The sequence below is a fragment of the Malaclemys terrapin genome, chromosome 8 (assembly GCF_027887155.1).
Source record: "Malaclemys terrapin pileata isolate rMalTer1 chromosome 8, rMalTer1.hap1, whole genome shotgun sequence".
Classification (NCBI taxonomy): domain Eukaryota; kingdom Metazoa; phylum Chordata; order Testudines; family Emydidae; genus Malaclemys; species Malaclemys terrapin.
In genome coordinates this window covers 8,331,175-8,349,018 of record NC_071512.1, presented here as the reverse complement: position 1 = coordinate 8,349,018, position 17,844 = coordinate 8,331,175, and the positions used below count along the sequence as shown (strand labels likewise).

Below are 17,844 nucleotides of genomic sequence, written 5' to 3'. Positions count from 1 at the left end.
TGGCGTATGCGTGCAAGCGGTGCAAGTTGCTCCTGGCCCTCAGAGTACGGGCTTTGGAGGCCAGGGTGACGGAACTGGAGGAGCTAAGGGAGGCAGAGAGGTATGTTGATGAGGCTTTCCGGGACACTGTAGAATTGTCTCACCTCAGGTCAAACAAGCCCCTGCGCTGTTGACGAGGATGAAAGGCCCAAGGAAGCAAAGCAGTCTACGGGAGCAGAGGGAAACCTTCCCATAGTTGGGACCCTCCTTCCAGATGGTGTTGGGGTATCCTCTTGCACTGAGGTTACCTCTCCGGGGGAGGGAACTCCAGTTACTAGGAAAAGGCAGGTGTTAGTTAATGGGAGATTCGATCATTAGAAACATAGATAGCTGGGTTTGTGATAACCGGGAGAACCGTATGGTGACTTGCCTGCCTGGTGCGAAGGTCATGGATCTCTCGAGGCATCTAGAGAGACTTGTGTGTAGTGCTGGCGAGGAGCCGGTGGTCGTGGTACATGTAGGTATCAAGGACATAGGGAAGGGTAGGAGAGACGTCCTGGAGACCAAGTTTAGGCTGCTAGAGGTCCTGGATTTCAGTCTCTTCCCTATGGTGGCATTCTCAGAAATGCTTCCAGTTCCACATGCAGGGCCAGGTAGGCAGGCAGAGCTTCAGAGTCTCAATGCATGGATGAGACGATGGTGTAGAGAGGAGGGGTTTAGATTCATTAGGAACTGGGGAAACTTTTGGGATGGGGGGAGCCTATACAGGAGAGATGGGCTCCACCTAAACCAAAGTGGAACCAGACTGCTGGCACTAAACATTAAAAAGGTTGTAGAGCAGTTTTTAAACTAGGAGATAGGGGAAAGCCAACTGCTGCGGAGGAACATGTGGATTGGACAGAGACTTCTCTTAGAGGAGAGTCTATTGATAGAGATTCTCTAGGTTATAGTCAGGAACAGAGGATGGAAGAGGATAATGTAAGGGCCAGATCAGACGAGAAACATTCACATAAAGAATCTGACACATCAGAAAAGGGCAGACAAATAAACAGTGACAAGTTTTTAAAGTGCTTATACACAAATGGTAGAAGTCTAAATAATAAGATGGGTGAACTAGAGTGCCTCGTGATAAAAGGAGGACATTGATATAATAGGCATCACAGAAACCTGGTGGACTGAGGACAATCAATGGGACACAATCATTCCGGGGTACAAAATATATCGGAAGGACAGAACAGGTCGTGCAGGGGAGGGGGAGTGGCACTATATGTGAAAGAAAATGTAGAATCAAATCAAGTAAAAATCTTAAGTGAATCCACATGTTCCATAGAATCTCTATGGATAGTAATTTCATGCTCTAATAAGAATATACCATTAGGGATCTATTATCGACCACCTGACCAGGACAGTGATAGTGACTATGAAATGCTAAGGGAAATTAGAGAGGCTATCAAAATTAAGAACTCAATCATAGTGGGGGATTTCAATTATCCCCATATTGACTGGGAACATGTCACCTCAGGACGAAATGCAGAGACAAAATTTCTCGATACTTTAAATGACTGCTTCTTGGAGCAGCTGGTACAGGAACCCACAAGAGGAGAGGCAACTCTAGATTTAGTCCCGAGTGGAGCGCAGGAGCTGGTCCAAGAGGTAATAATAACAGGACCGCTTGGAAATAGTGACCATAATATAACAACATTTAAAATCCCTGTCATGGGAAGAACATCTCAACAGCCCAAGACTGTGGCATTTAATTTCAAAAAGGGGAACTATGCAAAAATGAGGGGGTTAGTTAAACAGAAATTAAAAGGTACAGTGACTAAAGTGAAATCCCTGCAAGCTGCATGGGCGCTTTTTAAAAACACCATAATAGAGGCCCAACTTAAATGCATACCCCAAATTAAGAAAAACGGTAAAAAAACTAAAAAAGAGCCACCGTGGCTTAACCACCATGTAAAAGAAGCAGTAAGAGATAAAAAGACTTCCTTTAAAAAAAGTGGAAGTCAAATCCTAGCGAGGTAAATAGAAAGGAGCATAAAAACTGCCAAATTAAGTGTAAAAATGTAATAAGAAAAGCCAAAGAGGAGTTTGAAGAACGGCTAGCCAAAAACTCAAAAAGGTAATAACAAAATGTTTTTTAAGTACATCAGAAGCAGGAAGCCTGCTAAACAACCAGTAGGGCCCCTTGATGATAGAGATACAAAAGGAGTGCTTAAAGATGATAAAGTCATTGCGGAGAAACTAAACGAATTCTTTGCTTCAGTCTTCATGGCTGAGGATGTTAGGGAGATTCCCAAACCTGAGCCAGCTTTTGTAGGTGACAAATCTGAGGAACTGTCACAGATTGAAGTGTCACAAGAGGAGGTTTTGGAATTAATTGATAAACTTAACATTAAACAAGTCACTGGGACCAGATGGCATTCACCCAAGAGTTCTGAAAGAACTCAAATGTGAAATTGCCGAACTATTAACTAGGGTTTGTAACTTGTCCTTTAAATCGGCTTCTATACCCAACAACTGGAAGATAGCTAAATGTAACACCAATATTTTAAAAGGGCTCTAGAGGTGATCCCGGCAATTACAGACTGGTAAGTCTAACGTCGGTACCGGGCAAATTAGTTGAAACAATAGTAAAGAATAAAATTGTCAGACACATAGAAGAACATAAATTGTTGGGCAAAAAGTCAACATGGTTTCTCTAAAGGGAAATCATGTCTTACTAATCTATTAGAGTTCTTTGAAGGGGTCAACAAACATGTGGACATGGGGGATCAAGTGGACATGGTGTACTTAGATTTCCAGAAAGCCTTTGACAAGGTCCCTCTCCAAAGGCTCTTATGTAAATTAAGTTGTCATGGGATAAAAGGGAAGGTCCTTTCATGGACTAAGAACTGGTTAAAAGACAGGGAACAAAGGGTAGGAATTAATGGTAAATTCTCAGAATGGAGAGGGGTAACTAGTGGTGTTCCCCAAGGGTCAGTCCTAGGACCAATCCTATTCAACTTATTCATAAATGATCTGGAGAAAGTGGTAAAAAGTAAGGTCGCAAAGTTTGCAGATGATACTAAACTGCTCAAGATAGTTAAGACCAAAGCAGACTATGAAGAACTTCAAAAAGATCTCACAAAACTAAGTGATTGGGCAACAAAATGGCAAATGAAATTTAATGTGGCAGGAGAGAGATCACTTGATCGTTACCTGTTAGGTTCACTCCCTCTAGGGCACCTGGCATTGGCCACTGTCGATAGACAGGATATTGGGCTAGATGGACCTTTGGTCTGACCCAGTACAGCCATTCTTATGTTCTTATGCACATATTAATATCAACCAAAAGGAAAAGTGGAACAGTATTAGCACTGGTTCTTAGTAAAACCTGGGCAACTCTCATTGCTCCTATTCTCATATTGTTAAGGAAATAACTAACTCCAAATCTCCTGTAGTTAAAATGATGAACTGAGTAATGGGGATCCCCCCCACCAATGATTCAGAGCTCAACTGGATTTTGACAGACTAATAAGTCTTTTTAAAATTAACCTTATGATTAACTAAAAAACCCTTTTTTAAAAAGCAAAAAAACTCTACTTCCTGGAAGCTACAACTTTCCAGCTAGCAAACTGGAAGTACAACAGTTAGGGGAGCATAGTCTTTGTACTGAAAGCACTGGATTATTAATGCTGATTTTTGGCAAGTTTCCATACATATTTTACAAGATGTAGTTTTAGGGGCTGCTTCTTTAATTTGAAGACAGTTTTCAGAAGAAAATGAGAAATTCTGTACCTCTGATTTGTATTCCTCCCCTTCCTCTTCAATCTAGAATTCTCAAACCAAACCATTAAATCAGATCATCCCTCCTCCCACCCTACAGCCCGACCTCAGCAATGGACTTCACCTTGAGGGAGCACTCTGGTTTGTAGCAGCAGGGAAGTGGGACAGATCAGAAATGCACCATATTTAGAAAAAAAAAAAAAGGGTGGTCATTTCCATCTTAAATTCCTCATGCCATCTGGTACTAATATAAAGAAATTAAAGTTAACAAAAAGATACATTAATCTGAAAAAATTTAAATGTTATACTGAAGTTTACCTAATCACTGTTTTAGAGACAGTCCATTATGTCAATGTGGGCAGCCACAAACTATGACACATTGTTGAGGATTGCTAAATGACAATTTCCTGAAGATCTTCATGCCTTAAACATCATTGATAAGAACTTGGCTTGGCTCGACAGGATTGCATACACCAAATAAACAAACATAATCACTAATATCTAACATATAGTGACTACACATGCCTCACTCAAACACACAAATTTCAAAGAAGAATAAAAGTTTCCATTTTAATTTTTTTTTTTAAACTTCTTGCCTAATAGCATAACAATGGCATTTCAGATACATCCACAACAATTGAAAATGGGAGAGATTAAATAAATTTGTTTCACATACATATATAACGGTAGAAAAATATAAAAAAAAATGTGTACGTTTAAAGTGTAACAGGCTGTTATTCTAACTCAATACCAGGGTATTCTTGGTGATGCCTTTCTGCCCCCTTGACCACTAATATCCTTTTACAGTTACCTACACATTCCTGCTAGTACCAAGTAAGTTTTGCCCAATAAAATATGGGCCTGACAGGTAATCTGGGTAGAGCTGATAGCTGCAGTCTAAAAAACATTTGAAAAGTTTTACCTTTAAGCTGGCCCAGTGCTGTGGTGCCATACAAGAGACTAAGGTTCAGGATCAGACTAACGATTCGCACATCCTGGGGCAGTGGAGGCTGGACACATAGTTGAGGAAGGAAGAGACGGCCAGCCCAACCCCTCACACAGCATCCCTTTCTGGTTAATCCATGGAGTGACAATGACATTGATTTGCCTCATCCTGCCAGTTAATGGCAAGGCACTGCATTGATGGCTCCTAGAAATGGATAGGAGTGATTGGGAATAAAAGGGGGGGGAAAAAGGGGGCCAGGATGAAGAAACGAGTAAAACCCAGAATCTCTCACCATCTCATTGTCATACCTTACACTGTATGTACACTGTAATATCATAACTACATGGGGAATGTAAGAACTAGAAATAAAAATAAAATGGTTAATGAGAAGGAAATTTGCTACCCATTTTAACAACTTATGCAGATATCTAAGAATTTAAATTTTGTTTCCTAAAACAAAAATTCAATACTAGAAACTACAGCAAGCAGGTATTGTAGAACCTGCTTAGTTCATAACCCTGTAGCAAGAGATAAATGTATTAATTATAATCAACATTTTATATTCTGGCACATGTAGAGTTCACCTTTTCATTATACCAAGAGTATGTTCACAGTTTGCTTTGTATTTAAAATTGTTTGTGTTTAAATAAAGTTTGCATTACTCACCAAACAATGCCCTGAGCCCCAGATCCTATGGGCTTCAATTGTTGGTACCGTTTTAGTACAGTGAATGTGGAATCTGCGACTTGAACACTGTAAAACTGACTATCACATTTACTGTCACTCATGTTGCAGTGTCATGTAGTTTTTTCCCCCAAGGACCTGGCAGTTTTCAAGATCTTTAAACACAAAAAGAGATATTGAACAATTGTTTATTCTAAACAGGAAAATTCATTAAAATCTTTTCAATATTTTCTGTATAACAATTTTTCAATACATATACCATTTATTAAATGATTTTTTTCATCAGGAATTATTATTAGTGCTTTGGTTTATTATTAATACATAATGTACACATATGCAAGATGGCAAAAATAAATGGACTCTTCACAGATTTAAACAAATTAGGCATTCTTCATCCAGTTACCAGTTCTTGTAAAATAAGATACAGAGAAATCTTTATGGATGAAATCACTGCTAAATAGAGCAACTGTTTCCTTCATAACCCCAAGAAGCAACTTTCTTTTACTGATTCAAACGGCAGAATTTAACATTCCATGGGACTGTGATTTAACCAGCAACCTTTAAGGGGGAGAATGTAAAACCTATATCTGGAGTTGTTATGCTATTACTATTGTATGTGACTGCAATCTCATGGCAATATTCAACATTTCTTTGTGCATTTCAAGAGCAGATAACAGGTATGGACGTCAGTAGCACAAAAGGGCAGAGCACAGTGAGTGGCCTGGCAAGCAATGGGAAAAGCCATTATAACAGGCAGAAACAGAATTGCAAAAAGACATAAAAGTGTGTTCAAGGAGTTTGAAATTTATGCAGAAAGACACACAGAGCCAATAAAGGGACTCAAGAGAAGGGATGAGATAGTCAGAGCAATAATGGTAGATGTATATCTTAACTTTAGTAAAGTTTTTGATACTGTCTCGCATGACCTTCTCATGAGCAAACTAGGAAAATACAACCTAGATGGAGCTGCTATAGGGTGGGTTCTTTGACTGTGATCAATACCACAAGGCCCTACTTTTTGCAAGATTCAAGACTGCAGATACTTAATGTTCTAATAAAAACTTTACCATGGTCAATGAGCTATTAAAAAGTCACATTATGTAGATCTACAAATCCTGGAGTTTCCTTCAAAAAAGATTAAGATCTCCTACTCCTTTCACCCATCTTTCTACAAAAGAGAAATTCCATGCATGTTCAGTTGAGAATAAAATATTGAGAAATTCCAAGAGCTAAACTAGAAATAAATCTATAACCATATAAATCATGGAAAGAAGCCCCACATGTGAAATACAACAAATTTCAAGTACCAATACTAAATTAATCAAGTTACAAGGGAAGACAGCCAAAACATACCACTTTAAAAATAAAGAGAAGATTTTCACAAAAATAGTCTCTAAACAATAAAAAAAAATTTACTAGACAGTACCTCACCAGCCATTTCAAATTTGGTTCATACAGCATCCATGAGAGTCTATAATAAGATGTAAATACACAATACAGACTATTTCTACACTATGTAGACTATGCTGGCATAGCTACATTGACATAGCATAATGGTATATGTAGATGCACCCTACACAGTGTAGGAACACCACCTCCCTGAGCAATGGCAGCTGTGTTGACAGAAGCATTCTTCCATCAACCCTACCTGCATCTACACTGGAAGTTAGCGTCAGCATAGGTATGTCAGTCAGGCATGTGAAAACACACACTCCTGACCAATGTAGTTATGTTGACCCAACTTTTAAGAATAGGACAGGCCTGTGCAATGTTGACTACTTCAAAGTAGCAGTCCCAAGGACTGCTTTCTGTGCTTGCTAACTAACAACATTCTAAAGATAACTGTAGTTTGTCAAAAAACGTTCTCTAAACTCGCATGTTGTTACCTATTGTCTCGGCTGTTTCATTTACTAAACTGATGAGTTAAAGATTGATGTGATACATTCAGAAGGCTATTTTCTTTTGGACATTTTAAGAAATTCTGTTCAGTGGCACAGGTGTATAGTTAAAGAATTACCAGTTGGGTTTGACTATTGTTTTTCTAAGAAATGTGATAAATACATTGAAACCCAGGGTATATAATTTTTGCTGGTTTTGATATTTTCATTTGTCTGTCTGTGATGTGATAACTTTTGAACGCAGCATCTGATCAATTCCACTAGAGGATACACTGAGACCAATTAGCTTCAGCTACTGTCTACAGATTAAAGAACCCAGCTGATGACAGCCATAAAAATCTTCCAGCATAACATCATTCATTTTAGCTCTGTCCCAATAGATTTTAAAATGTTGGCCGCCTGAATGACTTATCCCCCAGATGGAAAGAAACAATACTGGTGGTGGAGAAGATGCAAACAGGGTGAGCACACAGAGCTCCTTACATGGAAGAGGAGAATGAAGGACCTGGCATGGAGGGGAAGGGGGAAATAGAGGGCACACAAAGCCCCTGGCATATGGTGGAGAGGGAAATGGGAGACAATGGGCAGGGACACAGGGATCATACAGAGTACTGGCAAGGGAGGGGGAGGGAAGAAGGGAGGCACGCTGAGGTCTTGGTAGGCAGACCCAAGTATGGGAGTAGGAGGAATATTGGGCACAATAGCCCCTGGTGTAGGGGGGAGCGGTAAGGGGGGGGCAAAATGTCCCTGAAATGAGGAAGAGGATAGAAGGGGTGCAGGGAGTCCCTGAAATAGAGGGGGACAGGACGGGGACACACAAAGAGCTTGTGTAGGGAATGGAGTGATGCAAAGAACCCCTAGTGTGTCAGTGAGCTTAGCCCACCAAAGCAACAAAGTGCGTGACCCTGTAGAACAGGCCTAATAGGATTTAAAGAGTTGTTCAAGAGAGTACCTGATTACATCCAGGTACTGCAAGAATACTAAACTTTATTTAAATAAAGAGGAGAAATGGCCTAACTTTACAAAAAAGTTATAAAGAGAGACTCATAATGAGCCATAAAGAGAATTGTTGATAAATTCAGAATTTTTGAACAATCCTCCCTCTTCCAAAGCTCTTTCAGACATCCGAGTCACCCCAGTGAGTTCTGAGAACTCTATAAAGCAGAGTTCCAATTTTTCCTATATTTTAATTTTCAGAGCATTCGTTTTATATTTTGTTTTATGGGATAGGATTAAGACAATCTTCGTCACACTTTCAAATTGAGGAGGCATAGCTGAAAGAATACAAACTATGAAGTGGGAATTTTTTTAAACTACATAATGGGGAGCATTAGATTAGTAGTCAAAACTTTAAAATATCATCACCATAGTATCCAAGCATATAACATAATTGCTGCCCTAACATTAAGCAGTTTATTGCTGTTCTCTCCATCATTCCTTCCCCTATTATGTCCTCAGCCCCCCATCCCCTTGAGGAGTCCCCTCTCTTTCTTATTCTCTCTGAGCAAGGGTCGCCACATGGGTAGTTAGTGTGCAGCAAGCAGGTTTGCTGTAGATGTACACTCCATTTTGCCATGCCCTAAATCTCTGCATAGACAAGTCCTGCAGACCAGAGGAAAGGCAAGGTTTTAAACATCACCCACCCCATCCCCGATCTTCAGCATTTGAGCTTAATGGGTGGCAGAACTGTGGTCAGCAACTGAGTAGAACTGAGGTGAGCAAAGTGATCACTGGACAAGGAGAAGGTTAAACCCCAAAGTAAAGTAAAGATCACAGCTACTTGTCCTAATTGCAGCAACTGTCTGGGTAACTGAGATGGGACCATTTCCCAGCACACTATAAGAAGGCTATGACAGGGGGAAAGGGTCCACAGTTTGCAGCTATTAGGAGCCAGACTCTCCTTAGGCCTTATCTTCACTAGGAAAAAAAAAAAAAGGTCCTTACTCCTGGGGGCATTCTGCACCAAAAAGTTAAAAATTCTGCACACAATATTTTAAAATTCTGCAAATTTATTTCAAAATACCTGGCAACAAGTTTGTCTGTAACTATACAGATACACACAAAAAATTCCCCCAGGAGTAGAGAGTTAAAGAAACCCCTATGACAACCCAGTTCCTGTTTCTCTGCCCCCACTCCCCCCGAGCCCAGCCAGGTGGCCAGACACCCACAACTCCTACCCCTCAGAGCCCAGCCATGGCCCCCCCAGCCAATACACCCAAATCCCCTCCCCCCCAAAGCCCAGCCACAGGGTCCCCCTTGCCCAGATACCCGCATCCCCTCCCCCCCAGAGCCCAGCCACAGGGCCCCTCCAGCCCAGATATCTGCACACCCTCCCCCACAGATCCCAGCCGCGGGGCTCCCCGGCTCAGATAACCGCACCCTCTCCCCCCCAGAGCCCAGCCATGGCCCCCCGCAGCCCAGACACCTGCCTTCCCCTTCCCCAAGAGCCCAGGGATCCAGAAAGAGAAACAGCCTGATGCACCACCCTCTCCTTCCCTAAGGGCATGCTGGGAACTGCAGCTGCCAGGAACCCTCTAACTCCCTCTCCCTCCCCCCCAGAAGTGACTTCTATGTGGAGTTGAGCTCTGCTGGGTCCAGTGGCCCCTAGTGGCAGCTAGCAGCACTGCAGCCCATTTCTGTGGGGAGAAGGAAATTCTGCACACATGTTAATTTCTGCAAAATTCTGCATTCCACAGTGGCACAGAATTCCCCCAGGAGTAAAAGGTGTATTGATAACTAGAGGTAAATTTCTAGTAGAGAAAAGGCAGTTTGTAGTTTTCATACAAATCAGTAGGTGAAGTTAGAGACTAGGCTTGCCCACAGGCTTCAACTCAACGTGCTAACTCATGTGAAGAATACAAATTGCCTTGTCTTTACCAGGGTTTTACCTTGAGCTAGCTAACTTGAGTTAAGAACACTTTTTTCTGATAGCATTAAAGATGAAGCATTAAAGGAAGGAGGAAGCTACACGCTCAAAAAGCATTTTGACAGAATTTGACTGTATAAAACTATCCTAAAATTAAGCTGATTTAGAAGCCAGGATAAACGTTCTCTGAACTCCAGACTGTTGGAAACTGGTTTGATTAGGGTTCAAGACCACCAACTTTGTCAGTCAACTCGATTTCTTGACTCTCAGGTACCAGTCTCTTAACTGACAATAGTTTATTTGACCTATCATATACGTCATGGGTATACAAAGCACATTCCGTACATCCTGACTGTAGACCAGTATCAGTAGGCCCAACACTGGTATGGAAAGTAAAGGACTCCACTGGAATTTAGCATCACATTCAATTTCAAAACCAGAAGTTTTCAGTTACTGGTGTCCTCATTTTATTTAGTGAAACCATTATGATCAATATAGAAACAGAAAACTAAGGTATTCATACTATGAAAGATGGACAGTGATGATAATCTCACCAACATCTTCATAAACTGACATCTCTTGAATCAATATTATGTACTACTAATTTAAAAGGATTATACAAAAGTGAGAAATATGCACATGGTGCATAAAAAAGCAGCTTACATACACTGGGTGGTCCAATCTGAAAGTTATTTTGTTTTCCAACTAGTTGCAACCACGAGAAAAGTTCCAGATCCACAAGGCTAATATTGCATGTCAGATGCAGTAAACTTGTGAATACATTTTAGCTTACATGCACTATTTAAAGTGTAATTACAGTCAGGAGAGTAACTATTCAAAAGTGGCATGTTCTTACTAAACAGACCCATTCTCTGTATATCTTCAAGTCACATCTGCTTATTTCAGAGACATACCAAGTTACTACTGTTAGTATTTCACTCTAAATACAGGTCTGGAGAAAGGCACTTCAACAAAAATATAAACATCAATTTTTTAGAAGAATCTTTATTGCTGGCAATGAAGGGCAAAGAATCTCAAGGAGCATAACTTGATTTTTAAATCCCAGGTTGAGATTCTAATACTGGTAGTTAGGATAAAATTTGTAAGTTTATAAAATGAAAAGATGAAGTCACAGAAACAAGATATGGAAAGTTTCAGTGTCACTTTTTTGTTTTTAACTATCATTTTTTGTACCATAAATGCACTTAAACCTAGCGTGTACCTTACTGGTAGGTCAGTGGTCCCCAACCTGCTCTGCCCCTAGCTCTACTCCAGCCCAGGCCCAGATACCAGCTCCCGGCCATGGCTCCGGCTCCATTCCCAACCGCAGCCCCCCCAGTTCCAGCCCTGCCCGTGGCTCTGCTCCCGGCTGCTGCCCCAGCTTCAGCCCCCGCTCCCCCGCAGCCCCTCTCCCACCCTGCTCCTGGCCGCAGTTCCAGCCCCACTCATAGCCGCAGTTCCGCTTGTGGCACACCAGCCGCAGGCCCGCTCCCAGACTGGCTGCAGACCTGCTCCTGGCCCCAATCATGACTCTGAACACTCTGGAATGTTAGACTTTTTAGGATAATCAGTTTTTAACCTAATAACCTTGATAGTGAATTTAGATCTTGAAAAGCAGTAAGTTGAGACAGCATCTTAGTTCTGAAGGTAAAGTTCTGTCACAGCTGGTATATATTGTATAGCAATAGATCAGACCAGACTAGATGATTATAATGATCCCTTCTAGTGTTGAAATCTATTCAGCTGAACTACTATTGAAATGTAGTAGTTAAGACAGTTACTAACAAAACAGACGTAATGTACATAAAATACAAGAAACCAATAATTGTCAAGCAGTTAGAATGAAATGGTATACACTCCTAGAGATTCAAAGTATCTTCAGATTAGACGTTTGGCAACTAAAGCTTCTAGACCGGGGTCGGCAAACTTTTTGGCCTGAGGGCCACATTGGGTTTCCAAAACTGCATGGAGGGCCAGTTAGCAGAGGCTGTGCCTCCCCAAACAGTCAGGAATGGCCTGCCTCCGCCCCATATCCGCTCCTTCCTGCTTCTCGCCCCCTGACGGCCCGCCCGGGACTCCTGCCCCATCCACCTCCCCCCTGTTCCCTGTCCCTTGACAGCCCCAGAAACCCCATCTAACCCCTTCTCTCATTCCTGACTGCCCCCAGGGGACTCCTGCCCCATTCAACCCCCGTTCCCCACCCTCTGACCACCCCAACCCCTATCCACACCCCCGCCCCGAGCACCACCCTGAACTCCTCTGCCCTCTATCCAACCCCCCCTGCTCCCTGCCCCATTACTGCGCTGCCTGGAGCACCGGTGGCTGGCGGTGCTACAGCTGCGCCACCCAGAGCGCCAGGATAGGCAGCTGCACTGCCCGGCAGGAGCCAGCCACACCACTGTGCAGCTCATAGCACCAGGTCAGGCTGCAGCTGTGCTGTCCCAGGAGCTCGCAGCCCCGCCGTACAGAGCATTGCGCCGGCAGTGGAGTGAGCTGAGGCTGTGGGGGAGGCGGAAGAGTGGGAGAGGGGCTGGGGGCTAGCCTCCTGGGGCAGGAGCTCAGGGGCCAGAAAGAAAGGTCCCGCGGGCCAGATGTGGACCGTGGGCCATAGTTTGCCCACCTCTGTTCTAGACTGCTGCCGTGATTGTACTCATTCTCCAAGCAAAAGGCAACAGCTACCTCTAAAGCACATTTTAGCAGTACAACCAGTGACAAGCTTCCCAGGGCTGTTTTTCCATACCACAGATTATGCTGCCACATAGTGATTTAACAGATTTAAAGAGAGTATCTTCAAAAAAAAAACCAAAAAACCCATCTTTTTAGGTTGCGAAATTATTCTGGTTCAGCAAACAGAAAGCTAAAGTCATGTTGCTAGGTCAATTTTTAATCACATTTTTACACTTTGAGCAACACTGCCCATTGATGTGGGATGGCACCTTTTTCCAGATCAGTCATACTCAATATATGCTGCTCATCAAGGGGCTTTTATACCGATTTAATGTCCCAGAAACGCAGACTGGCGCCCGGACACTAGCATACCAGTTGCCCCGAGAAGACGGGCTCTTTTTAAAACAGGGGGGGCCCATGCACATAAGCAAGACAACGAGACCAACATCTCAGTGCCGGGAACAGTCCTTAAGTGCCCGACCTGTCACTGAGCAATAAGCGCTGCTCGGGTTCTCCGGGGAAGCCTATTGACAATGAGTTTCCCACAGAGTTTATCACACCCGTGGGGGTGGGGGGGTGGCAATTCCTTCCCCGCCCGCTGCAGTCCAGCTACTAACGCCCCCCCGGCGGCACGAGGCTGAGCGCCCCCGAGGCGGGCGGGCGGGCATTCACCTGAGACGGTTTCTGCTGCAGCAGGACGGAGGATGCGAACCGAGGGCAGGAGCTCGCGGCCGGCGGGGCTGGGCTCTGACAGACTGCGGCACCGGGGGGGGATTGGCGAAAACACAGCCCCGGCCCTGTGCGGGGCAGCTCCAGGGGCACCGCCTCGGGCCGAGCCCCAGCGACAGCCCGCCGGGCAAAGCGGGGCAGGAGGGACACCCGGGAAAGTTTCCGGCGACAGCTTCGCGCTCCGGGGAGCGGGCTCGGCCAGCCGGACCCGCACGGGGGGGCGGGCTCAAGTCCCCCCACCACTGGCCCCCGGGCCTGGAGACTCGCCCCTCCCCCCCTTCCGCCCGGCTACAGAAACCGCCCGGCCGCAGTTTCCCCTTTTCCCGCCTCCCGCTGCCCTCTCCTCCTCCCTTCCCTCCCTCACCGTCTGCTCCTGCGGCTCGGCGCTTGGGTCCCGCGGTAGCGGCTTCACTCCTCCACCTCCCAAGGCCTCCCTCGCCACAATGGCCTCTCGTCGCGGCCCCCTCACGGGCCGCGCCAGGTCCGGACCCGCTGACGAGCAGCCACACTGCCCAATCCGCGCTCAGTGCCTGCCGGCCACCGCCAATCAGCCTGTGGAGGCGGGACCCGCTAGCCACTACATAAGGAAGAAGAGGCGCAGGGGGCTGCTGCAGTAGAGGCGGGGAGGTTGTGGGGTTGGTTAGTCTCAGTTACCTCGCTGCCGCCCCGTGCTGATGTCATCAATCCACGTTATACTGTCATCCTCATTGTGATGTAATCAGTGTGATACCACCTCACCCCACACTGCCATCATGAGAGGCTGGACCCCCTCACTTCAGGGTAAAGCACCATTGTCAGGGCAGTGATGTCAACCCTTTGCCACAAACTGCCACGGTGCCATGACATGAAGTCATGGCAGACCCTTCTATTCCCACACGATGATGCCATCCCCCCCTGTCAGGATGTCACTTGGTGCTCATTGCATCACAACATGCCGTGGTCACTTTCCATCCATGTTTTTAGGAGATAGTGGTGGGATGTGATCACTCTGCCACTGTAGAACCTCTCCCGTTAATTCGGTAACCAGGGCCGGCTCCAGGCACCAGCGAAGGAGGCAGGTGCTTGGGGCAGCCAATGGAAAGGGGCAGCACGTCCAGGTATTCGGCAACGGGTCCCTCAGTACCTCTCTTCCTCTTTGAGCTGCCACCAAAGTGCCAACGAAAAGGAAGAGAGGGGGGCGAAGGACACGCCGAAGAGAAGAAGAATGAAGCGGCATGATTAAGTTACCGCCGAAGTGCTGCCAATCGGCTTTATTTTTTTTATTGCTTCATCACTTGGGGCAGCAAAAAAACTGGAGCTGGCCCTGTTTGTAACACATGGCAGCCATATTTAGTTACCACAGAAAAAGGGGAGGAGGTCAGCCCCGGGTCAGCCCTGCCCCTATTAAAAGAATTATGAATAGATGTTGTAAGTTGTATCATTGGTGTAGAATGCCACATTATGTATTTATTGTAAGCAATGACTGAGCATTGAAAGCAAAGTAAGTGAGGGGAATATTTAGGCCTCTCTTCCCTCCCCCCCAACAAAAATCTACATTACAAGCCTGCTCTTCTGCATTTCTTCCCTCCCCACCTCACCTTTAAGATTGCTTGCTTTTTAGAACAGCTACTGACCAAAAGGAAAAAAATTCTTGACACAATCTACGCTTAATGGGTGGTGTCTCCTTAGTGATCATTTCCACCTCTGCCTAGTCTCCCCTCACTGTAATCTGAAAAACCATTTTAAACACCTGAATTAATGTGACTAGTTGTCAACTTGCCTTAATACTGCACCTTTTTGCAATATAAGAAAGCTAGCTGCTCAATAAACATAAGAGGTCCTTTCCACCACCTGCCAAAAAAATTCTGTTCTCAACAGATGCCATTGGCATCCATGCCTTTAAAAAAATAAAAAAAAAAAGTACAGTGAAAGTCAAAGAGTTTTGAAAAGTAAAACAAACCCTGCTTAAGAACAATTTATCAGAAACTACTACAAGAAGTAGAGGGGTAGCCGTGTTTGTCGCTTTTAAGTCTGGGTCTGTAAAAAGTGACAAACAGTCCTGTGGCACCTTATAGACTAACAGACCTATTGGAGCATAAGCTTTCATGGGTAAATACCCACTTCATCAGATGTCAGACTACAACAAGCTATTGTACCACTATCAAGCCATTAAAATGTGTAAGTATTAAAACATCTCTATTTAAAAGCAACCCTACAGGGAGATGTCTTGTATGATATACAAAAATATTTTTTTGACAAGAATGTACATGAGCCATTAAAATCCCAATCAAAAATTTGAATTTAGGTAATTCTTGAATGTTCTGATATGACAACCCATTTGATAGAGTACTTCACTCTTACAATTACCACATTCCCTTGAGATTTATAATAGCTCAATAGCGCTACTCCACAACTATGTTTACATAATGTTAAAGGTGAAATGCAAAATTTTTTGCAAATATGTATAGTTTAAGACAGGGTGGATTCGATTTAAATCACTAGTCAGGAAGACTTGATTTAATCATGGTTTTCTACATAAAAGTGCATTCTTGTTGGTTGTTATAACCTTAATACATATTTTTCGCAACTCAGATGTAGGTCTCATTTTTAGAAGGTACACACTATACATTTTAAACTGATTTATTTTGAAAACTTTTCAGATTAGTTTTACAGCTATATCAGAAAATGAATGATTGTTTGGTTATTTCAATTACCAAAAGGTAATTGAAGTAGATATTTATGAAGTCATTGGGAGGTGAACTCTCTCTAATTCAAAAGGTTAATCATCAATAGTTGGAGGAGTTTCTTGCTGTATTAGGAGGCAAACATCAACAGACATTTAAATTGTTTAACTAAAACAATAATGTTAAGTATTCTGGATTCCCCCCCCCCTTTCCCCCCCAACAGCAAACATATACTAGTTTAATAAAACAAGCATATGTCCCTCGCTTCTCATTTATCTCCAGACTTCTCCTTATCCAAATCTATTCCGCCCCCAACAATCTTCTATTCATTGAACTTTTTGAAACTTTGCAGTTTTAGAGAGTTAAGGGATTGACTTTCTGTACACAAATTTGCAGAGGGACAATAGAGTTGAGGGCTGTTATTTCTCATCTCTATAATTTTTTTTTTTTAAAACCTGTTACCTCTGGAGACACAAAACCAGTTTGAGAACTGCAAAATTAAGCATCTCTGATGGTATCTTCTATACTGAGCACTGAGTCCCATTGGGTAGATAGAAAGATTAACCTAAATAATCTATACAGAAGCCTGTGGAACCCCATAAAATTGGGTCCCTAATCCATGATCTATTGGAAATCATTTACAAAGCTTTTCTTAAACATTACATGACTATATTGTCTCATACTGTAGAATTAATAATCCCTATTCCATGATGAGATATCTTTGAGCTATAATGTATCTTAGCTTTTTTTTTTTTTTTTTTTTTTAAATAAAATGCTTTGAGAAAAAAAAATTTTTTTTTTTTAATTCATAGATTTTTATCCACTCTGCTTTAAGATTAGAAATGATTAAAATATTAGGTACAACTTTCTATATTACCAATAAAAAATCTCAATTTGTCATATTTGCTATAAGAAAGTTTAACTACAGATGTAGTGCACTATAAATGGATTCTACTGTACACTGCCTATTTTAAAGAGATATTTCACAATATCAGAAGATCAGGTCATCCTTCAAAGCTGGACTTCTGGATTCTATCAATGAGACTACATGGGATAGGATTTGTCGTAGATATTAACATGCTTCAGTGTAGAAGCTGATCAGCAGCTGGGCTTGAGTTCCCATGATACAGTATTGCAGTTATCCAACTGTACAGAACAAAGGGGAGTATTTGATAACAGGACATTTGAGGGGACACTGAGAATTTCTGTACCAAAACAGAACAGTGTTCCTGTGTGATATGATACCCAAACATCAAGGAGGATTTTCTTGCACCCTGTGTAGTTTTTAGGATCTGTGATGCCTGCTCAAAAAAGTATTCCAAGATTCTTGCCAATAGGGAAAGCTGGAAACCAACTCTTACACCAAGGTTTGGTTGATCCTAGCTTAAAGATGTACATAACCGTTTGCTGGCACTGGAAATTTTTGAAAGGTTTTAAGCTACAAATGCAAGTGAGATCTTTTTCTTCACATGAAAGGCATAAATTTTATGACCATAAATAGTAAAAATGGCTTCCTGTTTAAAATTGTGGGAAATGTCTAACTCAGCCATATCAAAGAAGGACAATACAAACAGCTGGTAGTTCAAATGAGAATATAATATTTAGTCTCCTTTGAGGGCTACAACATATCTGCACCCAAAGATT

General features: G+C 42.9%; 1 protein-coding gene across 4 annotated transcripts in view; it reads right to left on the bottom strand.

Moving 5' to 3' along the window:
* The window catches only part of MAPK9 (mitogen-activated protein kinase 9), a 57,788-nt gene extending 43,782 nt beyond the window's left edge, over window positions 1–14,006 (bottom strand). For all 4 annotated transcript variants that reach the window (XR_008445860.1, XM_054036537.1, XM_054036536.1 and 1 more), the window contains exons 1-2: window positions 13,902–14,006; window positions 5,360–5,532 (exon numbers count right to left, since the gene is read on the bottom strand). Coding sequence is in view for 3 of the 4 variants with exons in the window: in XM_054036537.1 (XP_053892512.1) it covers window positions 5,360–5,481 (122 nt within the window). In the remaining variant the exon portion in view is untranslated. The remainder of the gene's footprint in view (window positions 1–5,359; window positions 5,533–13,901) is intronic.
* Between the last annotated feature and the right edge of the window lie 3,838 nt (window positions 14,007–17,844).